The 24,994-nt window shown below is 42.4% G+C and overlaps 2 protein-coding genes across 10 annotated transcripts in view; both read right to left on the bottom strand.

Moving 5' to 3' along the window:
* Positions 1–402: 402 nt before the first annotated feature.
* On the bottom strand, positions 403–12,275 carry CTSK (cathepsin K). 2 transcript variants are annotated; one of them, XM_066268026.1, is made up of 8 exons: positions 10,612–12,275; positions 8,935–9,146; positions 8,336–8,458; positions 8,096–8,251; positions 6,181–6,399; positions 3,147–3,312; positions 2,783–2,888; positions 403–1,127 (listed from the first exon to the last, which is right to left on the bottom strand). In XM_066268026.1, exons 2-8 carry the CDS (start codon positions 9,100–9,102, stop codon positions 1,028–1,030), a joined length of 1,038 nt encoding a protein of 345 aa, XP_066124123.1. In that variant the 5' UTR covers positions 9,103–9,146; positions 10,612–12,275; the 3' UTR covers positions 403–1,027. The 2 variants fall into 2 exon arrangements, with proteins under 2 accessions (XP_066124123.1, XP_066124124.1); XM_066268027.1 differs by having other exon boundaries at positions 8,935–9,058.
* Positions 12,276–14,143: 1,868 nt separating this feature from the next.
* The window catches only part of ARNT (aryl hydrocarbon receptor nuclear translocator), a 93,056-nt gene continuing 82,205 nt past the window's right edge, over positions 14,144–24,994 (bottom strand). For 6 of the 8 annotated variants that reach the window (XM_066268020.1, XM_066268016.1, XM_066268019.1 and 3 more), the window contains 9 exons: positions 24,396–24,547; positions 21,073–21,183; positions 20,848–20,920; positions 20,570–20,693; positions 20,281–20,383; positions 19,752–19,899; positions 17,191–17,353; positions 16,610–16,776; positions 14,144–14,457 (listed from right to left, as the gene is read on the bottom strand). In XM_066268020.1, coding sequence (XP_066124117.1) covers positions 14,368–14,457; positions 16,610–16,776; positions 17,191–17,353; positions 19,752–19,899; positions 20,281–20,383; positions 20,570–20,693; positions 20,848–20,920; positions 21,073–21,183; positions 24,396–24,547 — 1,131 coding nt within the window. In that variant the 3' untranslated portion in view covers positions 14,144–14,367. The remainder of the gene's footprint in view (positions 14,458–16,609; positions 16,777–17,190; positions 17,354–19,751; positions 19,900–20,280; positions 20,384–20,569; positions 20,694–20,847; positions 20,921–21,072; positions 21,184–24,395; positions 24,548–24,994) is intronic. The other 2 variants (XM_066268017.1, XM_066268023.1) reach the window with 1 other exon arrangement.

Genomic DNA, 24,994 nt, shown 5'->3' with positions numbered 1-24,994 from the left:
TGCAGTGAGAAAAGTGTTGCGTAACAGTTGCCTTTTGTAGACCTAGTGTGGCCCGCCAAACGGCTGTGATCTTGCTCTGCGGCCCACATGCTGAGTTGAGTTTGAGACCCCTGCACTAGAACTTTAGAGGGCCATAAGATATTTTTCAAGACTCAGGTTTATGTGTGTGCCACTTAACCCACTAAAATGGAATTAAATAGTGAAATTTTCTTATATCCATTTAATCCCTGAAATTTAGCACAGTTCTTAGTACAGAGTAAGCATTAATAGAAGTTGGTAGAAGGAATGAACAAATAAGTGAATTAAGATCAGTTGTTTACGTGGTCTCTCCAAACAATGAGCACAGCAGAAAAACCCCAACAAAACAAAACAAAAAACCCACGAAACTACGAGCACATCAAATATAAGGAATATGTTTTATTCACGTTTTTGTCTCCAGCACCTAGCATAGTATCCAACACAAAATGAATGGTTTCTAAGTAGCTATTTAGTCAGCCAAGAGATAAATACTTGGTTTACTTAGTTAACCCAAGAGATAAATACTTGGTTTACTTTAAAAATTCAAAGAAGTAAAAAACCCACTATTTTTATGTTAACTTGTACCAAAAATTGTTGAATAGATTTAGGAATTGGGATGTAAAACATAGATATTACTACCGTGGGATTGACAAGTCAGATCACCTTAGTCCCCTAGAGTGATCAAAGCTAACTCGACCCAGTGAATGAGAATCTAGCCTACCTGAAGATCTGTACCTTCTAACAATTTGCACCCCCAGGACAACACAGTCGTGGCAGGCTATAGTCACATCTGCAAGCCTGTTTGGGAAATTCTAATGTGGCCACCATGGAACATAAAGTCCTTGGGTGGAGACTTCACTTGAAGCACAAATGGGGATGCTGAATGACCAATCTCTGTATCACTACATCTGCTTCAAGAAAGGCACACCAGACTCCCTTCCAAAGTACATCACTTCATTGCACCATCATGGAAGGAATGGAAGAGCAGGATGGGGTGGGCTGGCTGAAGTCACATCTTGGGGAAGCTGGCCAGGTTGGCAATGCCACAAGCGTTGTTCTTATTCCGAGCCATGAGGATATAGCCTTTGTTTCCCCAATTTTCTCCCCAGCTGTGGGATCAACCAAGAAAAATACTCAGTACACTCAGTCTTTTAAGACACTAAGTATTATGCTAAGAACTAATGGTATACAAAATGAGTAAGACAGTTTTTACCTTTAAAGAGTTTAAAGTCAAGAAATGGATAGAGTAATACTACAGATCTCAAAGGTAGGAGAGATTGTTTCTGATCAAGAGGGTCACAAAAGACATAATGTAAGAGATGGCATTTGAGCTGAGCCTAAATGCTGGCTAGAGCTGGGACCTGAGGAAATGGGATGCCAGTGGAGGAGTGTGAAATAAGTCACAGGGTCAGGGGAGCATGGAACATGTGTTAAGATCTTGTAACTGAGCCTGATCAGGAGGTGGCACAGTGGATAGAGTGTCAGACGGGGAAGCGGAGGACCCAGGTTCAAGACCCCGAGGTCGCCAGCATGAGCACAGACTCATCTGGTTTGAGCAAAGCTCACCAGCTTGGACCCAAGGTCGCTGGCTCGAGCAAGGGGTCACTTGGTCTGCTGAAGGCCCGAGGTCAAGGCACATATGAGAAAGCAGACAATGAACAACTAAGGTGTTGCAATGAAAAACTGATGATTGATGCTTCTCATCTCTCTCCATTTCTGTCTGTCCCTATCTATCCCTTTCTGACTGTCTCTGTAAAAAAAAAAAAAAAAAAAAAAAAAAAAGATCTTGTAACTGAAAAATAGGGTGCCTGACGGTGTAATGAAAGGTATGTCTGGTAAGATAGATAAGAGATCAGGCTAAGTTACTTTTACTGCCAGGCTAAAGACTGGACTCTGTGGCCCATCACTGTGGGGGAGACCTAAAAGTTTCTCACTGGGAGGTCATATGATCTGAATTCTTTTTCTTTTTCTTTTTTTTTTTACAGGGACACAGAGAGAGTCAGAGAGGGATAGATAGGGACAGACAGACAGGAACGGAGAGAGATGAGAAGCATCAATCATCAGTTTTTTGTTGTGACACCTTAGTTGTTCATTAATTGCTTTCTCATATGTGTAACCCCTTACTCAAGCCAGCAACCTTGGGTCTAAGCCGGTGAGCTTTTTTTTTTGCTCAAGCCAGATGAGCCCGCGCTCAAGCTGGCGACCTCGGGGTCTCAAACCTGGGTCCTTCGCATCCCAGTCCAACACTATTCACTGCACCACCGCCTGGTCAGTGATCTGAATATTTTTTAAGAAGAGTGACCTTGAAAACATCAGTTCTTCTGTATGTCTATCCTACGTGGATCTAGAAGGACAAAAAGCTGCACAGGGGGTCTTAAACCTTTACATTTTCCTTACTGCTTACAGACAGACCGATGAGGGGAAACTTCATATGAAATTGTTCACAATGGAGGAAAAATACCTGTCATTCCAAAAGGTCCTGCTGATCTTGGTGCTTTCTATTCTGTTGCTCTTTCTTAGGGGACTGTGAAGTCACTGAAGGCAGACAACCTGCTCACTTGTGACTAAGCACTTTACACATGAGCAGCTGCCCAAACACACACTGAGTACTAGTGTCTGGCCATGAAATGTTCGAATAGCCTCTGATTAGGAAGGTAGAGCCAAAAAGTCCAAGACAACTTTCTCTTGATTTGAGAGAAAGGAGTATTAGGAAGCAGGAGTGTTAAGAGGGTGACTGACTGACACACAGTGCTCCCATCATTACCTGTTTTTAATTATCCAGTGCTTCTTTCCCTTCTGGATCCCATATCCCACTGCCAGAACTGCGTGGTTCAGGTTATCACTATTACAATTTTCATCATAATACACACCTAGGAAACAATCAAGCAATGTGAAGCTTTCTGCAATCCCAGGAGCATCCTGTGGCCTCTCCAACCCTAGACGACCCTCTGTAGAATCCTGTCCCAGATAGCAGGGCTTACATCAGAAATGCTCTGAGCTGTGGCCAGTTAGTTTCTCTCTGGCAGACTGAATATGGAACCTAAATACTGAAAATGCTAAGTGCTCTCTGAGAAGCTGCTACACCCACATCGAAGAAACAGCTGTGCTCTACAGTAACAGCTCCTTACCTTTGCTGTAAAACTGAAAGGAGGTCAGGCTGGCATCAATGGCCACAGCAATGGGTCCCACTCGGGCCACTGCCCTCTTCAGGGCTTTCTCGTTCCCCTCAGGGATCTCTTTGTACCCTCTGCACTTAGCTGCCTTGCCTGTTGGGTTGTACATACAACTTTCATCCTGGAAAAAGACAAGGCTGAACTAGGACTAGGACAAAACAATAGGCAATGAATTGATGGGTGAGAAACTCTACCGGTGTTTATAATGATGTGCCATCAGTGAAGTGACGAGCAGTAACCGTCCCTACCCTAGAGAGGGTCTGTTCTATCCTCACCATTATAGACCACTGTAAAAAAGAGTATGAACATGAATACCTTGTACTGTAAACAAAAATCAGTTTAGGGTGGTTTTGAAACTGTGAAAACAAACACTGTAAAACTTAAAAAGGAGAGAGAAAAAATATTTTTATTACCTCAGTGTAGAGAAAGATTTCTAAAATAAGATTTTGTTGAAAGCACAAATCATCTTCTGGCCCTACAGTGTATGTGAGCCTGGGAGGGCCACATAAACTCATTGATGAAGATGTGAGACTTCCAGTCAAGATGGTGGGATAGGTAAACACTGTGCTCGCCTCCTCTCATGATCACATCAAATTATAACTAAATTACGGAACAATTACCCTTGACAACTACCTGAAGATTAGATGAACAGAACTCCTATAACTAAGGATATAAAAAAGCCACATCAAGATTGAATGTCAACTGTAACTGAAAATCATTTTTTAAAAAAGATGTGAATCAGCCTGACCAGGCAGTGACTCAGTGGAGATAGTGCGTCATACTGGGACGCGGTGGACCCAGGTTCGAAACCCCTAGGTCGCCGGCTTGAGTGTGGGCTCATATGGTTTGAGCAAGGGGTCACTCACTCTGTTGTACCCCCCCCCCCCCAGTCATGGCACATATAAGAAAGCAATCAATGAACTAAGGTGCTGCAATGAAGACTTGATGCTTCTCATCTCTCTCCCTTCCTGTCTGTCCCTATCTGTCCCTCTCTCTGTCTGTCACAATCAATAAATCAATAAAAATAAAAAAGATGTGAATCAATGGGATTTCTTATACACTGAATGTGAGAATATAAGTTTTTCCAAGTACTTTGGTAAAACATTTGACATTACCTATCTAGTAAAGTTGAAGATGCACAAAACCTAAGACTTAAGACAATTCTGTTCCAAGCTATTATATTCTAATAAAGAATTCTTGCACATGTTTGTAGAAGACATGCCTGGCAATGTCTGCAGCAAAAACAGATCTAATAGATAAATGTTGGCTCTGCTACATAACTAGTAGTATGAATAAGAATTTGAGTAAGCTGTTCTACCTTAGTGCCAATTTCCTCACTTACAAAGTGAGGATACATCTACCTCAAGGCTGATAAGAGGATTAAACAAGAAAATGCACTAAGCACATGGCTTAGCACACAATAGTTACTATTTTCATTACTAAAACTTGCTCTCCCTTCTTCAAAGGCTTCTGTTGGGAAGGCCCTATATACAATACTATCTCTCCACCCATGTATATACAGTGTGTCCGTAAAGTCATCGTGTACTTTTGACCAGTCACAGGAAAGCAAAAAAGACAACAGAAATGTGAAATCTGGGACCTGGCCAGTTGGCTCAGCGGTAGAGCGTCGGCCTGGCGTGCGGGGGACCCGGGTTCGATTCCCGGCCAGGGCACATAGGAGAAGCGCCCATTTGCTTCTCCATCCCCCACCCCCTCCTTCCTCTCTGTCTCTCTCTTCCCCTCCTGCAGCCAAGACTCCATTGGAGCAAAGATGGCCCGGGCGCTGGGGATGGCTCCTTGGCCTCTGCCCCAGGCGCTAGAGTGGCTCTGGTCTCGGCAGAGCGACACCCCGGAGGGGCAGAGCATCGCCCCCTGGTGGGCAGAGCATCGCCCCTGGTGGGCATGCCAGGTGGATCCCGGTTGGGCGCATGCGGGAGTCTGTCTGACCGTCTCTCCGTTTCCAGCTTCAGAAAAATACAAAAAAAAAAAAAAAAAGTGAAATCTGCACCAAATAAAAGGAAAACCCTCGCAGTTTCTGTAGGATGATGTGGCAGCATGTGCGCATGTGCAGATGATGACATAACACCGTGTATAGAGCGTAGCAGCCCATGGCCATGCCAGTCGAGATGTGGACGGTACAGAGGAAAGTTCAGTGTGTCCTGTGGCTCGCTAAATTAGAATCCATGACCAAAGTGCAACATGAATATCAGCGCATTTATAACGAAGCGCCACCACACAGGAATAACATTACTCGGTGGGATAAGCAGTTGAAGGAAACCGGCAGTTTGGTGGAGAAACCCCGTTCTGGTAGGCCATCAGTCAGTGACGAGTCTGTAGAGGCTATACGGGATAGCTACCTAAGGAGCCCTAAAAAAATCTGTGCGTGAGCCCACATCGAACTGCACTGAATAGGTATGAAACTGGGAGAGTTTTCCTTTTATTTGGTGCAGATTTTACATTTCTATCATCTTTTGTTGCTTTCCTGTGACCAGTCAAAAGTGCACCATGACTTTATAGACACACTGTAGAAAGCCCTTGGATCTTCCTTTTAGATAAGGTCTCCTTCCTACTGCTAAAAGATCTTATAGGTGGAAGTGACTTGACCTCTAAAATTACAACAAATATATAGCAACTTGTTTCTTTTCTCATTTTATACAAGTTAGCATGTTGCTTAAATCTTTCAAAACCTATACTGAGATCATACAAAACAAAGCCACATGATTCATGAAATTCAATTTGTAATGGGAATAGAGAAGTTGAAGAGGCTTAAAGAGAACTCAGAGATCTTTGGAATAACTCATCTATTATTTTTCTTCAGGGCAGAGAGGCAGATATCATCTATGGTAGCCTAGATTGTGGGAATTTTATGGGCCTTCTGTGGATAATTATCCCATCCAGAAAACAAGAAAAGGCAAAAGAAAACATTTCTGGAACTGTTTCTAGCACAAAATATCATGCTGGGACAGGAGGAGCCATGACAGAGTCTCACCTGTCCCACGTACGGGTAGGCATCCTCAGAGTCAATGCCCCGGTTCTTCTGCACATACTGGAAGGCATTGGTCATGTAGCCCCCTCCACAGCCATCATTCTCAGACACACAATCCACCAGGTTCTGAGGACTCAGATTTAAGAGTTTACCAGTTTTCTTCTTGAGTTGGCCCTCCAGGGCACCCACAGAGCTAAAAGCCCAACAGGAACCACACTGACCCTGAGAGGCATAACAGAAAAACTGTCAGTCATGCTGTTCACACTTTTTGTTTCTTCCCTCTCCCTGCTTGATGAGATTCCATATACTTTATAATTTTCAGCACACATGTCCCCTTTGCTGTGAAGTCTTCCTATTTCTCTTCATTTAACATTTGTTGCATAGTCCTATTGTTACTGTTGCTATTAATAACTTTTGTTACTATTGTTCCATTAGCTGTAGGATAGCAGAGCAGAGTACTGGCTTTGAAACCACTTAAATTTGTGACCTTGAATAAGTTATAATAGATAAATGGCTACTCAGCCACCATCTTTCTTGAGAACAATGCAGGCCTGAAGGAGGAAGGACTTGCCTACTGTGTAATCCAGCTCACATCTCTCCTGTAGCTGGATACTGATAAGAGACAATTGTATTAGGGTGCAGACAATTTTGAAGAATGTGATGCCACTCCCAAATACAAACAGAAGAAGTTATCTTTCAGCAACCTTAACCCAAGGCCCTTTGATGAATCCATATAATGCCTATCCCATCCCTCCCTCCGGGTTTACACCCTTTGCTGGTCTCAGCCACCGGCACCCAGGTGTTTTTTAAAAAATTCCTATTGTCTTGTGATGGTAGCTGTTTATTTTCTTAAGATTTTTATTTATTCATTTTAGAGAGGAGAGACAGACAGAGAAGGGAAAGAGAAGGGGGAGGAGCAGGAAACATCAACTCCCATATGTGCCTTGACCAGGTAAGCCCAGAGTTTCGAACCAGAGACCTCAGTGTTCCATGAGGATGCCTTACCCACTGCGCCACTACAGGTCAGGCCCACCCAGGTGTTTTTAAAATAAACTTTCTTTTTGGAACATACTGGCCTCATGTTTTTGGTTTGCCCACGGTTTCTGCCTTTCAAGTTACTAAACCTCTCTGTGCCTCAGTTTCTTTGTCTGTGAAATATAGATAATAAAAAGTGCTAGTTATTAATAGTGTTTGTTAAGATTGGTTGTAGATTTTTCTTTCTTTTTCTTTTCACTTTTTAAGATTGAGGATTTCTTGGAGACACAGGTTATATCTTAATCATCTTGAAGCTCTATTGCCTAGCACATACCTGGTAGGTTCTAGGGGAAAAAAAAGTTTGTTCAATGAATATTAAATCAATTGTTCACCTGATCAATACAATCAACACTGTTAAGGTTGCTGATATTCTCATGTTGATAAGAATGTAAGGGCCTGACCTGTGGTGGCGCAGTAGATCAAGCACCGACCTGGAATGCTGAGGTAGACGGTTCAAAAACCCTGGGTTTGCCTGGTCAAGGCACATATGGGAGTTGATGCTTCCTGCTCCTCCCCTCTTCTCTCTCTCTCTCTCTCCCCCCTCTAAAATGAATAAAAATAATTTAAAAAAAGAATGTAAGATAGTAAAAACTTTTTTGGAAAGGGCCTAGCAATTTTAATTTTAGGATTTTGCATAAGTATTTGTATGTGGGTACAAAAATATATGCACAGGGTGCTTATAGCATCACTATTTGTAAAAAGGGAAACTCAGAAACAACCTAAATATACAAAAACAGGAGATGAGTTAAATGATAGAATGGGGAGAGGTAACCTTAATTAATCATCCTGCTTCCTATTGCCCTCCTATCTGAAGAACAAAGAAAGAGCAAAAGGAAGAGGTCATGCCAGCTTACACACCCATTCGCAGGAGACAGGAAGGTACCTGATTTTTGACAGAAGTAACATATCCCTTCTTTCGATAATCGATGGAGTCTGGAGCTCTGCCTTCCCAGTCTGGGATATAAAGGGTGTCATTACTGCGGGAATGAGATAGGGGCACTCTGAGTCCAGTCATTTTCTGAACCACCTCTTCACTGGTCTGGGACAAAGAAGAACGAGATCAGACATAAGCAGGGACTAAGGCAAACAGGGAAGGTAGGTCAGGAGCTGAGGCTTAACTCACCATGTCCCCCAAGTGGTTCATGGCCAGTTCATATGTATGGACACCAAGAGAGGCCTCAAGATTGTGGATGGAAATATGCTTCAGGTTTTTTTCCCAAATTAAACGCCGAGATATTTCATCCACCTAAACAAGAGCATAGTCAGTGCTGGCATAGACTGTGTCCTGTAGGCAGTTACATATGTCATCTTGTGGAGGATTTTAGGAGAAATGATAAAACTTACAATAATAAGGGAGTATAAAATCTAGTTGGGAAATGACTATGGGATTATTAAGAGCATGCAAAAAATATATAAACATATTCAAATAATAGAATGCAAAGATCTGAAGATATGTACAGAAAAGTTGCTTGGATTAACAGCATTAATCTGAGAACTTTTCCCAAAAGAAAATTATTAAGACAGCTATAAGGAAAAGGATAGGATTTGATGGAGGGTGACTTGAGGAGTAGGAATAAAAATTGTATGTAAACAGTTACGGAAGCAGGTAGGTTTGCATGGTTGGAGTGGTTAAATTATTTGGATAGAAGGGAGTCTGGAAGCTAGGACTGGAGGTCTCAGGTTTCAGCCTTCCCACAAACTCCTTTCCCTGTCCCCAGGTACCTTGCTGTTATACTGCTTCTTGAAGGTCTTCTTCCACAGCTCCCACTGGGTGTCCAGTATCTCCTCAGGGTACAGAGCAAAGATCACCATGGGCAGCAAAAGCAGAACCTTGAGCCCCCACATCCTGGGCAAGGGGATAAGTAGGGAGGAGTAAATTCCTGGAGCCATATTCCCAGACAGGTGGTTCTTAACCTACGGAGTCATATAGACTCCTTTGAAAAGCAAAAAAAAAATTGTGACCCTTTATATAACCGCTCTTGCCAGAAAAATGCAGGCATACACAATAATTCTGGGGAGTTAATGAACCTGAACTTAAGAACTTCTTCCTCTGGACTATGAGGCAAAAACAAACAAACAAACCCAAAAACCCCCCAAAAAACAAATCTAGGCTTTATGAAGTAGACAGACAAAGAACTGAATGTGAAGTCTGTATGATAAACCAGTGATAGGAAGCCTCTGGGTTTGGATAGGGTGCAGGTACATCTGTATTTTGACCTAGGGAGATTCAAAACACACACACACACACACACACACACACACACACACACACACACACACACACACACTACTTGCATTGACAACCTGAAACAGGATAGAAAAGGCATAATCAATCAGCATGGGTTCAGCAGCTGTCTCCTCCACCATCCCCAGCAGATTTGGAAGAGATAGACAAGGTAAGTAAACCACTCACAAAAATTAGGGAATATTTCATGGCTTCATATTCATTTTGAAATATCCCCTAATTTTTGTGAGCAGTATAGTTAAGTGCAGGGTGGGATGATGGTGGTTGGAGACTATACAAAGGAGAGATTTCCAACTAACTTTTGCATCCTGATCCTTTCCAGGCCTAAATTCTGATATTTTCCCAGACCTTGCCAGGAAAGGACAAGGGAAAAGTTAACTACTTCCTGTTCTCTAACTATGAGAGAATATTTTACTGTCTCCTTGGTCTTATGTACTTCTTCCTCCTTTCTCTTCCTGCTCCCTCCTCAAGCAGGAAACTGTCCTAATCTCAACCAGCTGCTGTGGGCAGGACCATTTTCTTTTTCTAACAACAAAAACCTCTGTGACTGCCTCACAGGACAAAAAACCTCAGACCGAAGTCTGTGAAAAGGTTAGACAGAAAATTAATGTTCTACGATCCTTAAATCCACAGCTTTTCAGAAGTTTGCTTTACCTTTAACCCTTGCAGCGGCTTAATTACATGTCCTCCATTTTAAGAACAATTTAGTCCGTAGCAAATCATACGGCTTGCATGATTTTTGAATTTAAGTCCATTCCTGTGTAATCTGAGCACACTGATGAATACAGCAGGACATTGAATGTGCTGGGTGCTAAGGGCTGTGAGATGTCTAAGTAGGATGTACAGAGCCACCACCTTCCTGCACCGCTCCATCTCCCACTAGAAGTTAACCCTTTGACTCTTTAAAGTGAGGGGTAGGTAAAGGATTCTTATTCATAGTTTCCACTCACAACCATGTATACATACAAATCACAGAAGGAATCCTAAAGATTTCCTGGCAGATTTTATTCAGCTAGGGAATATGCTAAGAAACGCCTCCTTGTTTTCATATGCAGCCTACAAAGTTCAGTTTAACCCCCAAGTCACTACATTCCGAAAACTGTAGAATTGGCAGGAATGAAATGCTTAAAGATCTAGGAAATTGAAAATGTTACCTGATGGTGGGCATCTGTTCTCTGGGCTCGTTTCCGCAGGGAAGTGTGGATAATGTGGGCAGATGACTAGGAGTGCTGGATTTATTCCATCAGAGTTGCGGAAGTCAGCTCCAGCTTTTGGCTGGAAAATTTGAATAGGGGAGGGAAGCGGGAATAGAAAGGCTGAAGAGAGGAATTAGGGAGGAGAGAAGGAGGCAGTGAATTTGCAGTTTCTGTATGCATGTGGAGTATGTGATCCAGAGTAGAAAGTTGCTTTTTATTTTTTTGAGATGGGAAAGGAGAGATAAGCATCAACTCATAGTTGTAGCACTATAGTTGTTTTTCATTAACTGCTCATACGGCAGGGGGGGGGGGGTGTAGGTGAGCCATGACCCCTTGCTCAAGCCAGAGACCTTTGGGCTCAAGCAAGCAACTCTGGAATCACATTGAAGATACCATGCTCAAGCCGGTGACCTCACACTCAAGCTGGCAAGCCTGTTCTCAAGCCCCCCAACCTTGGAGTTTAGAACCTGGGACCTCAGCATCCCAGGTCCACACTCTATCCATTGCGCCACCACCAGTCAGGCAGAGTTGCTTTTATATACATTGTCTTTGAGGGCAAACAAAAATAGACCTCAATACACAATACTCAGCTTAGGGCTAACCTTCTCTTTCGTGGATAGAAGGACAAGTCCTGGTCTATTATTATTATTTATAATATTGGGAGTATTATATGTTTTCCTGTTACTTAGCGCTCCAACTTTTAAACTTGTTTTTGAATTTGTCTGACACATCAGAGATGAGGGAATCAACACTAGAGGCTAGAAGAGTATATAAAGAAAGCCACAGGCTTCAAAATTATTTGTTTTATAAGCTTGTTTGCTAACTGTTGTCATTTCTTCCGTACAGCGGAATAGCTCTCCCAGCCTAACATAGTTTTGCTGAGGAAGGATATGCCCAGAAAGTCCAGATGAAACTGTTCTAAAAGTAACCTAAAACAGTATTCTTGGTAGTTTATGACAGCACATTAACCAATGCCATAGCACTGACAAACTCACATGAGACTTCTTGGTTGCTGAAACTCTGACGGTAGCATGCCTGATGCACAGTATGTCTCAGTTACTAAAATCCCCAACCCAGGTCCAGTCACACGAGCTTCTCCACACACTTCTCCCACTACCCAGGCATGTGATAGATCATGAGTCTAGTTCAGTCCTTACACCACACTCCCAAACTCCACATTCTTCTAGAAACAGATGTGGGGGAAGAGGAAGAGGTTTCTTGGAACAAAAAGGATAAAACAGCCCTAGATTCAGTTTCTGGCTGGCGTATGTAGAGACTCTCAAAAACACAGGTTTATGCCTATATGTTTTAAGATTTGCTAATGAACCTAGAGGGAAACCAGGCCCAGACCTGAATAGTTTAAATGTCCCTATCCCTCACTCCCTCTCTCTCAGAAGAGGGGGATGTAGTGGGGAAAGGAATCCAGACGTGTCCAACTGGTCTTAAGTCCCAATTCTCCCCTGCTCCCAAGGACATGGGCAACCCCCCAACCCCATCCCACCGTCAGATGTCCCTGCTGATTTCACTCAGAATGAGTCAGGATCAGGAGGACAACAAGGAATGCTCAGTGACTAGAGCACTGATTTCTTGTTTTTGAAATTACAGACACATTATGCTTTATGTTTGTATACTTGGAGCTAAGTCTATAGATTCAACTAGTACGAGTGTTTGTTGTTCCTGAGCTACAAAGGAATAATAAAGCCGCAATCAATATGACACAACACAAAGTTTACAAAAGGAAAAATACTTTGTTTTAAAATACTTGCTACATGTCATTTTTGCCACTGTAAGGCTCAGCAGATGCCAGCAGTACAGAAATAGCCAACAAGAAAAAAAAAATTAAAAATAAAACCCTGAAGGAAAAGCAGAAAAAAAACCCCAGAGCATCTTCTCCCTCCCCTCCCCTCCCCTCCCCAAAAGCCCTATAACTATACAATATTATAGTCCTGATCACATTTAAAACAGGCGATTATTAAAAAACAAGGATTTCACTGGAAACTCAACTTTTTGGTTTCTTAAATTGTGATAAATATATATGTGTGTCTGTGTATATATATGTATATATATGTGTGTGTGTGTGTGCATACACACACTCACACACACACACACACTGTATGTGTGCACATAGAATAAAAAAATAAACTGTCTCCTTTTCCACTCCGCTACCTGGCACCAGACTGGAGACAAGAGGGAGGGAAACCCTGTAATGACATTCTCTCAGCCTCTCCACGGCATCTGTGTTCCTCAATCCCCTATGGCTACATTTAAAATTTCATCTTATTAATTCAGTCTTGCACTTAAGAGACTGGCCTGAGCCAATTAAAAAAAAAAAAAAAAGGCTGCTACACATGACTGTTACCTGAGGAAGGCAGAGAGTGATAGTAGTAACCTGTCCCCACATTTATATGGCTATAGTTAATTACTAAGTGACCCTGGGGTGGGAGTCCAGGCCCATCTATCACATGGATTGATTACACTTGCACTATAAAGCAAAACCCAATCTGAAGACTGGAGTGAGAGCAAATTAGAAAAAACTATAGGCCCAGAAGAGACTGAAAACTCACTTTATTGCCAGATTGGATACTGTAAGAATGAGATGAAAGAGGCTACTTTGTAAGAAGCATTGGCATTTGGTTTAAACTCCACCAGTAAGAGTTATTACTGGGACTGCTAACCCAAGAAGTTGAGTTTCCATGCAGAAATAACCTCCACAGAGCACACATAGGGAGTTCTGACAGAAAAATGCAGCATTGCCCTTATGGCCAAGTACGGGGTTTTGGAGAGTGTGTGTCCTGCCAGCCTATTTTTGTCACGCTGCAGATTTTCCTTATAAGGCGAGAGCACCAAAAGCAGGAATGACCCAGCTTTTATCACTAAGTGTGTCTGATGAGAGACCAACCATACCAACAGAAGACTTATGTATTTGCTTTCAGTTGCATATTGGCTGGGCAACGATATAAGCGCAGCAAAGACATTTATTTAAATACCCTTTGGCTGCAATACTAAGTGGAAAATACCTGGAAGATTTAACTCCTTAGGACTCTTTGAAAAACACAGAGAAGACAAAGATAAAATCTGTGACACATTTTGCATAACTCCCTAATAGGAAGAAAGAAACAAATACAGAAAACTTGTACATACACACACACACACACACACACACACACTCTCTCTCTCTCTCTCTCTCTCTCTCTCTTTCTCTCTCACTTCCTCACTCACATTTTTTCCAAAGGAACTGCTCACAGGCAGTAGAAAGAACATATTCTCATTCCAAAAGCCCCATATAAACCTACCATGTTTCATGGTCCTCAAATATGAGGACATTTCTCCTCTCCCCACTTACTCAGAATTTCTTTCCAAAAACAAGCCAAAGTACAAGGCAAATTAGTGGACATCAGGTTCTCTGACTGGCCCTTTGACCCTAGCACAAATCATCTCTGTATAAATTTCTGGTCAGGAAACATAAGGAAAGGCATTTTAAACCTCACCCAGCCTCAATTTTTCAAAGGGTCCCCAAAGCCTTGAGGATTCGCTCCAGCTCGTCTATAAATGATGTCAGAGGCAAGAGGGCAGGGGAGCCAGAAGGGAAAGGAGATATACTGGGGTGAGGGAAGGGAATGGAGAGGAACTTTTTTCTGTTTATAAAAAAGATTTGTTTTCTAAAAACAAATGGTGATTCTTCTCCCCTACCCCTTTATCCTCACTCCAATAGTACTATTCTGAAAAGGAGGGAAACATAGTTAGATCAGGAAACTCTTCATTGTTGTAGTTGTTGCTCTGGTCTCCCAGCATGGACAGCATCTCCTAATAAGAGAAAAGTAAGTTTGGGTCACACACCTTGATCCCTTACATTTATCAAGCTCCCTTCTCAACATTCCCCTGAACCATCAACCCTGGTCCCTAAGAGTCTAGAGACTCTGCTGTGCTGAGTTCTCTGAATTTTCCTTAGTCCCAGCAACTGACTCCTTTAGATGACAACCATTTTTCCTTCTCTATCTATCTTCCCTCTACAGTTCCTATTTCCCTCTTTCCTAGTCCTCAGTATTTTCAAAAGGGGAAAAATCTGCATGCCACATTTCATACAACCTTCTATTGGTATATAATGGAATAGCTCTATCTCTTATCTTCTTTGTTTTCTACCAAAATCTGTTTTGCTTTCTTTCAAACCTTTTTTTCTTGACGGAGAGTCAGAGAGAGGGACAGATAGGGACAGACAGACAGGAACAGAGGGAAATGAGAAGCATAAATTCTTCGTTGAAGCTCCTTTCTCTTATGTGCCTTGACCGGGGGGCTACAGCAGAGAAAGGGACCCTTTGCTCAAGCCAACGACCTTGGGCTTCAAGCCAGCAACCCTCGCTCAAACTGGTGAGTCCACACTCAAGTTGGATGAGCCCGTGCTCTAGCCAGCGACATTGAGGTTTCAAACCTGGGTCCTCTGTCCCAGTCCGATGCTGTATCCAATGTGCCATCACCTGGTCAGGCTTTTTGTTTTGTTTTGTTTTATTTATTTATTTTTTTACAGAGACAGAGAGAGAGTCAGAGAGAGGGATAGATAGAGTCAGACAGGAACGAAGAGAGATGAGAAGCATCAATCATCAGTTTTTCGTTGCGACACCTTAGTTGTTCATTGATTGCTCTCTCATATGTGCCTTGACCGTGGGCCTTCAGCAGACCAAGTAACCCCTTGCTCGAGCCAGCGACATTAGGTTCAAGCTAGTGAGCTTTTGCTCAAACCAGATGAGCCGCACTCAAGCTGGTGACCTCAGGGTCTCGAACCTGGGTCCTCCGCATCCTAGTCCAACGCTCTATCCACTGCGCCACCGCCTGGTCAGACCAGGCTTTTTTTTTTAATGTGAGAGGAGGGGAGATAGTGAGTCAGACTTCCCGCATGTGCCCCAACCAGGATCCACCCAGCAACCCCCATCTAGAGTTAATGCTCATGTACCAAGCTATTTTTAGCACCTGAGGCTAATGCACTCCAATGGAGCTATCCTCAGTGCCCAGACTCAACCAGTCAAGCCACTGGCTGAAGGAGAGGAAGAGGGAGAGAAGGGGAGAGGAAGGGGAAGAGAAGCAGATGGTCACTTCTCATGTGTGCCCTGACTGGGGATCAAACCCAGGATGTCTGCATGCTAGGCTGATGCTCTATCTACTGAGAAAACTGGCCAGGGCTCAACCTGTTCTTTTTTTTTTTTTTGTATTTTTCTGAAGCTGGAAACGGGGAGAGACAGTCAGACAGACTCCCACATGCGCCCAACCGGGATCCACCCGGCACGCCCACCAGGGGCGATGCTCTGCCCACCAGGGGGCGATGCTCTGCCGCTCTGGGGCGTCGCTCTTTTGCGACCAGAGCCACTCTAGCGCCTGGGGCAGAGGCCAAGGAGCCATCCCCAGCGCCCGGGCCATCTCTGCTCCAATGGAGCCTTAGCTGCGGGAGGGGAAAAGAGAGACAGAGAGGAAGGGGGGGGGTGTGGAGAAGCAAATGGGCGCTTCTCCTATGTGCCCTGGCCGGGAATCGAACCTGGGTCCCCCGCACGCCAGGCCGACGCTCTACCGCTGAGCCAACCGGCCAGGGCCTCAATCTGTTCTTTAAATTAGCTTTTCCTTTGTGTACACCATTTAGATTTGCAGTACCCTCAGGATGTACGTAAATAGACCTTTATAACTATAATCAGTATGTTTATACCCAAGCTTCTGTGAAATGCAGATGTATTCTCTTTGAATGGGCTACAATTACTTTCTTTGACAACTTTATATAATGCTACCATCACTATGGTCTGGTTAAAGGCTGTGCATCACACTAACTTCACAATCTTTCCAATTAATGACATGTAATCCCTACTTCTCCCCACTGTGTTCTTCCACACTCTGAATCCACACCTGCTTCCTTCTCTGGCTCTCCTGACACTAACTGTTTCCAGTCTCTGATTTGCTGAAGGCTTTTTGACCCTCTCACCTGGAAGACCTCAGGCTGGCCAGGTTGCTGTGCTGATGGCTGTTGAACATGTTGCTCATTAGAACTTGAACGGTGATGAGGCTGCTGGCCCTGCCACTGTGGCCAGACTCCCACACCCTCTGCTGTCCGTGTCTGGAATTGTCCTGCAGTCTGTCCAGTCTCAGAAGCTAGTGAGGAAGAATAAACTTCAATCTACTAATTTCACTGGAGAGGAAAACCTAGCAAATCTATGTGCAGATCATTAATTTTACCTAGAAACCGTCTGCCCTTCTCTCTGCCAATCAATGTTTCTTCTATTTTAAAACCCAACCCAAATTAATTTTTCTTGTCTAGGAAGCTGTTCTAAGAAGCCTTTGCTTATTTTTTATTAAATTGGATTATTATTAAATTCATAGTACTTTTACATGCTTTTTGTTATATGTGAAAATGTTTTTCATGTGCGTAGGTTTTAAATGTCAAATACTTTTGACATTTGCTTGCACTTCTCCATCATTTGCTCAGTACACAGCAAACCATTTTAACCAAGTCCTTATCTTCAGTGCTGTGACTTTTCTTTTACCCATCTTCTGATATGAACTTACCAAAGTTGGATCCACGACTAGAGAGAGCAGAGTAAGCAGCAGTGCCGGATGATGCAGTGGAAGCACCAGGGAGGGGCATGGAGCTAAAGGAGGACGGAGTCTGAAAGTTGCCCACACCAAATTGGGAAGAACGAGTCTTGGCGGTAGCCTGGGTGGCCACCTGCTGAAAGACAGAAGGAACAGAGAACAATAAATGGGCCCTGGCTGGTTGGCTCAATGGTAGAGCATAAGCCCGGTGTGTAGATGTCCTGGGTTCAATTCCCAGTCAGGACACACAGTAGAAGCGTCCATCTGCTTCTCCACCCCTCCCCTCTCACTTCTCTCTCTCTTCCTGTCTTACAGCCATGGCTGGATTGGAGCAAGCTGGCCCCTGGAGCTGAGGATATCTCCAAGGCCTCTGCCTCAGGCGCTATGAAGAGCTCAGTTGCTAAGCAACAGAGCAACACCCAAGATGGGCAGAGCATCACCCACTAGTGCACTTGCCAGGTAGATCCTGCTCGGGGCGCATGCGGGAGTCTATCTCTCTGACTCCCCTCCTCTCACTAAACAACAAAATAAAGAACAATAAATAGAACATTAATATTATTACACATACCACTCCTATGAGAGCCTCTATCAATCACTGGATTCTTTTGATCTAGTTCAGCACTTATTTCCTACTGTATATTTCTTCCATTAACTCCCAGTCTCACTTGACACTATTTTAGGCAGTTGTGAAAAACTGCAAAAAGTAAAGAACTATAGGATTCATAAAAGTATAGAGTTGTGAGAATAAAATGAAAATGATTTAAATAAAAGCGTTTTATAAATTGCAAGGTTATATAAAAACAGAGGCATTAATAATATAGTATATATAGAAAAAACACTTTGCATTATTTTATTTTTCAATCTGTATCACGTTCATTTGTTCCTAATGTTGTCTTTTTTTTTCTTTTTAGTAACATTTTCCTCACCATAATAGTAATGTATATGCACTGTGGAATATTTGCAAAGTGAATAAAAAGTTTTTTAAACTATTTGTAATTCTACCAACAAAAATCTATGGTGGAGCCCTGGCTGGGTCAGCGGATAGAGCATCATCCCGCACTCTGAGGTCACAGGTATGATCCTAGTCAGGGCATGTATGAGAAGGAATCAATGAGTGCACAACTAAATGGAACAATTAAGTGGAACAATAACTTGATGCTTCTTTCTCTTTCTCCCTCCCTCCATTCCACCCCCTCTCAAAACAATGTAAAAAATTTTTAGAAAGACCCAGGGTTGATCATTTCTTCCAATTTTTATTTTCCTATGCATTTTTTTATACAATTGAGATCATACTGCATATGACAATTCTGGAGCCAACTTTTGGTTTTGGCTTTTTAAGTTTAAAATATTACTGTTTATATTATTAATATGTAATAATACATAATGTATATTACATATTATATGTGTTATATGTAATACATTAATATAAGTATATATTAATATATAAAAGAATATTAGCTTTAGGCTTAACATGTTATATATATATACAAATATAGTATATAAGGTCTTTCCAATACCTGTTTTTGTAAATAGGCATCACTGTGTATAAATTCATAATTAATTTTCTCCTTTGTTCCTGCATTTTGTGGTCCTAACCAAAGTGGAAACCTCTTAGAATATACTCCGAAACAAATCTAAGCCTAACCAGGCGGTGGCGCAGTGGATAGATCGTCAGACGGGGACGCAGAGGACCCAGGTTCGAAACCCTAAGGTCGTCAGCTCGAGCGTGGGCTCGTCTAGTTTGCGCAAGGCTCATCAGCTTGGACCCAAGGTCACTGGCTCGAGCAAGGGGTTACTTTGTCTGCTGTAGCCCCCTGGTCAAGGCACATATGAGAAAGCAATCAATGAACAACTAAGGAGCCACAATGAAGAATTGATGCTTCTCATCTCTCTCCCTTCCTGTCTATATCTCCCTCTCTCTAACTTTGTCACACACACACAAAAAAATCTGAAAATCAAATCTATTCAAGATCTTCTATGTAATTCTGATTTAAACTGAGTATGTAAAAATCATAGACTCTGAGATTTTTGGATTATCCATGGTTTTCAATTATCTAGCTGCTCCCAACAAAGATAAAAATTGGACGCTAAGCCTGACTGGGCGGTGGCACAGTGGATAGAGCGTCGGACTGGGATGTGGAAGACCCAGGTTCGAGACCCTGAGGTCGCCAGCTTGAGTGCGGGCTCATCTGGTTTGAGCAAGGCTCACCAACTTGGACCCAAGGTCGCTGGCTCGAGCAAGGGGTTACTTGGTCTGCTGAAGCCCACGGTCAAGGCACATATGAGAAAGCAATCAATGAACAATTAAAGTGTTGCAACGCGCAATGAAAAACTAATGATTGATGCTTCTCATCTCTCCGTTCCTGTCTGTCTATCCCTCTCTCTGACTCTCTCTCTGACTCTGTTAAAAAAAAAAAAAAAATTGGACGCTAGGTAGTAGGGGTTGAGGAAAATATGCAATAACTTTACATATGGGAAATAGCCCAATAAAACAAACATAAAATGATCCACAGGGGACAGATGTGAAACTTTACCTGGGCAGAAAAGTCTGGCCGGGTACTAGTGGTCCACCTCGGGTTTCCTCCCTGGCTGGGGTTAGAGTGGCGGGAAATCTGGGCCAACATCTGCCCTGCAGAAGCTGATGGCTGGATAATAGTCACAGGAGGGGCTAGACCACTATTTCTAGGAGTGAACAAAGAGTTAAAGTGAAGGATTAAAAGGATGGCTTTATCACAGAATCTAGAACTTGCAGGACAATCTAGTGCTATCTTGATTCCCTTGACTTCCCTACAGTTAAGGAAAACTTGGTAACCGAATTTGGAAAACACCACCAGAAAGACTGACAGTCATATACTAATCAGGACACACAGAGATGGAACCTAGAACATGGCAATAAGACAGGTTCAAAGAAACGAGGAAGAAAAGCAGCTTGCCACACCCTAGGCCTTTTAAGGTTCTACTGCTTTGTCTGAAACAACCAGAGAAAGCTAGGGAAGAATAAAACTTGGACTTAGCAACTGAATCACTCAGTTGCCCTGAAAGCAGCACACATATGGGGCTCACCTGAAATTCTCTGCTGCCGGCCGGGGGGTAGGAGGGAATGTGTTGCCCTGGGAGAATAGCTGTTGGGTGGCAGGGACAGTGCTGGAGATGCCTTTAGTCTGATCTGTGGACCAAAAGGAGTGGGGAGAGGGCCAATCAAGGGGCTATAGTTCAGCAAGTTCCTCCTTACTCATGAGGTATTATGATTCAGTGGAATTATGTCGGAAGACTACTTACTGATGGGCAGCAGCAAGCCCATGAGTAAATGATCAAAATGAAAATTTAAATGGATAACGAGGAAGAAAAGTACCTGTACTGATGTTGGAATAGATTTCTGAAAACCGTGGATCCCTATCCTGGGCAAAAAGACCATCAGACTTATCAAGGGGCTTGCTGTGTTCTGGCCCTGTGTTTGTCACAGACTGAACAGAAACCTAGGAATACAATGATAAAAATAACCACAAAAGGTTTAACACGACAATTCAATAACTCTAAAATTCATGTAAAGATACATATACACTCTAACTGGCACTGACAGAGACTTCTTAAGGAAATGCTTACCATCCTCCTCAAAGAAGAAACACTGACCTGGGAATGATTGTAGCTCGCCAGTCCATCTCTTCCTGATACTACATCCAATTCTGTTTGCTGTTGCTGCTGCCTATATGTTAAGGCCAGTGAGGAGAGAAATAAAAAACATATTTTTTAAAAGAATCTGGGAAAAGGCTTTAGAAAACAAACAAACAATAGAAGTGATAGTGACTAGTCCTGGGCTAGTCACTGCTCAGTAAATGATTCTTCTATCATTCTCACCTGGGTGCCAACTGCCCTGAGCCCATCTCCAGGGGTAAATTAGTTGTGGGACCTAGTTGTGGCCTCTGGATTATGTTGGACAGTGAAGGCCGTGGTTCCTGGCTAGAGTTCCTAGGAAAATGGAGAGAGTAGGTAAAATAAAAAAAAGTATCTCCATTTGTACATAAAGCCGTATATATTCACCTGTAGGTGAGGTGATCAATAATAAATTATTCTTTCAAGTCCAATCCTAAAGGTAATCTATGATCTCAGATTCAACAATTCACACGATAGACAACATGGTACAAAGAGAAACTATATCTTATGGCACAAGGGTTCATCCTGTTTGGGTTCTATCTCTTCTTAGGTATTCAGTACCTAGTTGTATATGTGCGTGTATAGACATATATTGTGTTTTTAAAAGTGTAAGTAGGCCCTGGCCAAGTGGTTCAGTGGATTAAGCATCATCCTGGCACATTGACGTTGTGGGCTAAATCCCCAGTCAGGGCAACACATACAAGAAGCAATCAATAAGTGCACAACTAAACAGAACAGCTAAGTGGAATGAGTTGATCCTTCTCTTTCTTTGTTTCTCCCTCTCCCCTCTCCTTTGGAGCAAAGTTGGCCCAGGCACTGAGGATGGCTCCATGGCCTCCACCTCAAGCGCTAGAATGGATCTGGTTGCAACGAACCAATGCCCCAGATGGGCAAAACATCGCCCCCTAGTGGGATTTCCGGGATATCCCAGTCGGGTGCATGCAGTAGTCTGTCTCTCTGTCTACCTGCTTCTCACTTCAGAAAAATAAACACACACACACACACACACACACACACACACACACACACAAATCCCCACAAAACAATACTTGTTCTATTATATAAAGATGTAAAAACAAAAATCTACAATAACCATGACCATATGTACCTGAATCTTAAGTTAATAAAAATTTCTAACTCAACCGACTCTTTATATTAATTAGCAGAGAATTAAACTTTACAAGTCCTAAAACTTGAATTGGGACAATACAGACTCATGTTATCACAAGGGACTATTCATTCTACTAATTATTTATAAAATCAGACCAAGAGGTAGATTTGCCCCTGGCCAGTTGGCTCAGTGGATAGAGTGTCGGCCCAACATATAGACATCCTGGGTTTGATCCCTGGTCAGAGCACACATGAGAAGCGACCATCTGCTTCTCTTCCCTTCCCTCTCTCCCTTCTCTCTCTCTTCCCTTTTCACAGTCAATGGCTCAACTGGTCCAAGTGCTGACCTCAGGTCTGAGAATAGCTCAGTTAATTCAAGCATCAGCCCCAGATAGGGGTTGCCAAATAGATCCCAGTTGGAGCGTTTGCAGGAGTCTGTCTCACTATTTCCCGTTCTCTCGCTTAAAAAAAAAAAGTGTGTGTCTGACCAGGCAGTGGCGCAGTGTATAGAGCGTCAGACTGGGATGCAGAAGGACCCAGGTTCGAGACCCTGGGGTTGCCAGCTTGAGCATGGGCTCATCTGGTTTGAGCAAAAAGCTCACTAGAATGGACCCAAAGTCACTGGCTTGAGCGGGGGGTTGGTTACTCAGTCTGCTGAAAGCCTGCGGTCATGGCACATGAGAAAGCAATCAATGAACAACTATGGTGTCGCAACGAAAAACTGATTGATGCTTCTCATCTCTCTCCATTCCTGTCTGTCTGTTCCTATCTATTCCTCTGACTCTCTCTCTGTCCCTGTAAAAATATAATAAAAAAAATTTTTTTAAAGTGTAGATTCAAAGCCAATTCTACAGACCCATTAAATGGAAAAGAAGTAACTTGATACCCACTAGGATAAGTACAATAAAAATGACAGCTAAAACTGTAATCATCATACATTGCAGAAATGTAAAATAGTATAGCAGCTTTAGAAAATAGCTGGGCAGTTCCTTAAAAGATTATTCACAAAAAAACTAGTATACAAATGTTTGTAGCACCATTCTTAATAGCCAAAAAGTGGAAACAACTCAATGTCTGTCAACTGATGAATGAATAAAACAAAATATGGTATACCCATACAAAAGAATATTATTTGGCAATAAAGAAATGAAGTACAGATACATGCTATAACATGGATGACCCCTAGAATTTTATACTAGGTGAAAAAAGCCAGTCACAAAGGAACCATATATTGTATGATTCCGTTTATATCAGGGGTCTCAAACTCGTGGCCCGTGAGTTTGAGACCCCTGGTTTATATGAAATGTCTAGCTAAAATAAGCAAATTTACAGAGGCAGAGTAGATTAGTTGTTGTAGAGGGTTTGCGCGGTGGGGGGTGACTTAATGAATATAGGATTTCTTTTTGAGGGAATGAAATTAGGTTGTTTTACAACCCTGTGACATACTTTTAAAAAATGTACACTTTAACTGGTGAACCGTATGGTATGAGAAATCTATCTCAATAAAACTTTTTTTTTTTTTTATTAGTGAGAGAGACAGAGACAGACAGATAGGGACAGAAAGACAGGAAGGGAGAGAGGAGATGAGAAACATGAATTCTTTGTTGCGGCACCTTAGTTGTTCATTGATTGCTTTCTCATATGTGCCTTGACCCGGGGGTTACAGCAGAACGAGTAACCCCTTGCTCAAATCAGTGACCTTGGGCTTCAAGCCAGCAAACATGGGGTCATGTCTATGATCCATGCTCAAGCCAGCGACCCTGTGCTCAAACTGGTGAGTCCTTGCTCAAGCCAGATGAGCCCTCGCTAATGCTGGATGAGCCCACGCTCAATCTGGTGACCTTAGGGTTTTGAACCTAGGTCCTCTGCGTCCCAGTCCGATGCTCTATCCACTGCATCACCACCTTGTCAGGTTCAACAAAATCTCTTTTACAAAGCAGAGAAAGAAAGCTCAAACAGAAAGAAATCACGGAATATAGAGAGGACCAGAAAAAAGAGTAAATGGAACTATGTTCCAACTATGGTCCATTAGCCAAATCCAGTCCTTTGCCTGTTTTCGTAAATAAAAGTTTGTTGGAATATAGATAACTTTGTTCACTTTATTTGTCTAAGACTATTTGTATACTATATAATGGCAGAGCTGATTGTTGCAGTAAAAACCATATGCCCCACAAAGCCTTTAAAATATTTACTATCTGGCCTTTTATACAAGAGTCTACAGACATCACTAGGGAAAAATCCTGCCAGACTAGAGCAATAAACTGGTGTATAAAACAAAATCTATTCTAGAAAGCGTTGAACATAAAATTGAAATACAAACCCTTCACATCTTAGAACCTAGTTTCTAACCTATTGTTGTTAAAATCCTATTCTAGCTGGCTGAACTACCCAAATTGTAAAAAGTTGAGGATACATACTTCACATTGGTGTTGGTACAGATGATGTACTCAATTTCATCTGAGTAAGGATTCTGGAAAGTAAAGGAGCTGGTTCTCATCCAGAGCCATTCTCGGTTCTTAGACCGGAACCGGAACATGACAGACAGCACCTGGCCTTTTAATTTCACCACCTGAAAAAGTTTTCATGCTATCAGTGAGACCCACAAAAAAATTATCTTTAGAAAAATTAAAAAAGAAAATGCCCACTCTACAACCCTAAGATTCTTGTGTAATTGTCCATAAAGTGTAAGTCTCTTTCAATGTTACTAACAAAACATGAAGTGACCAAGCTATCTGACCTCCCTAGCCAAAGTAAAAAAGAAATAGCAGTTATTTCCATGAGAGAAAAGACCATGCTTCCCCACGTCTCTTGAAAAGACTCTTAAAGATAATGCTGATTTAGCTTTACAAGTCTATACTAGGAATTTATGTTTAATGACACTAAATATAGGTTACACGTTACTCCTTAATGCTAGCTCATCTCCAGACCTGAGAATTTCTGTTCTCACAGCACCCATGGATTGAGGGTCCTATAAATAAAACTAAATTGGCTTTAGTCTTATTTTGCTTTAGTTTTC

The sequence above is a fragment of the Saccopteryx bilineata genome, chromosome 3 (assembly GCF_036850765.1).
Source record: "Saccopteryx bilineata isolate mSacBil1 chromosome 3, mSacBil1_pri_phased_curated, whole genome shotgun sequence".
Classification (NCBI taxonomy): Eukaryota; Metazoa; Chordata; class Mammalia; order Chiroptera; family Emballonuridae; genus Saccopteryx; species Saccopteryx bilineata.
Note: the sequence above shows the minus strand (reverse complement) of the source record. Positions and strands in the feature narration are given on the sequence as shown.

Coding starts and splice junctions, on each gene's coding strand:
- CTSK (XM_066268026.1), bottom strand. CDS start 9,102: ATGGCTCCAGGAATTTACTCCTCCCTACTTATCCCCTTGCCCAGGATG. Junction 6,400..8,095: donor TTACTTCTGTCAAAAATCAG/GTACCTTCCTGT, acceptor TATGCCTCTCAG/GGTCAGTGTGGTTCCTGTTG. Junction 2,889..3,146: donor CTTTCAGTTTTACAGCAAAG/GTAAGGAGCTGT, acceptor ATTGTTTCCTAG/GTGTGTATTATGATGAAAAT.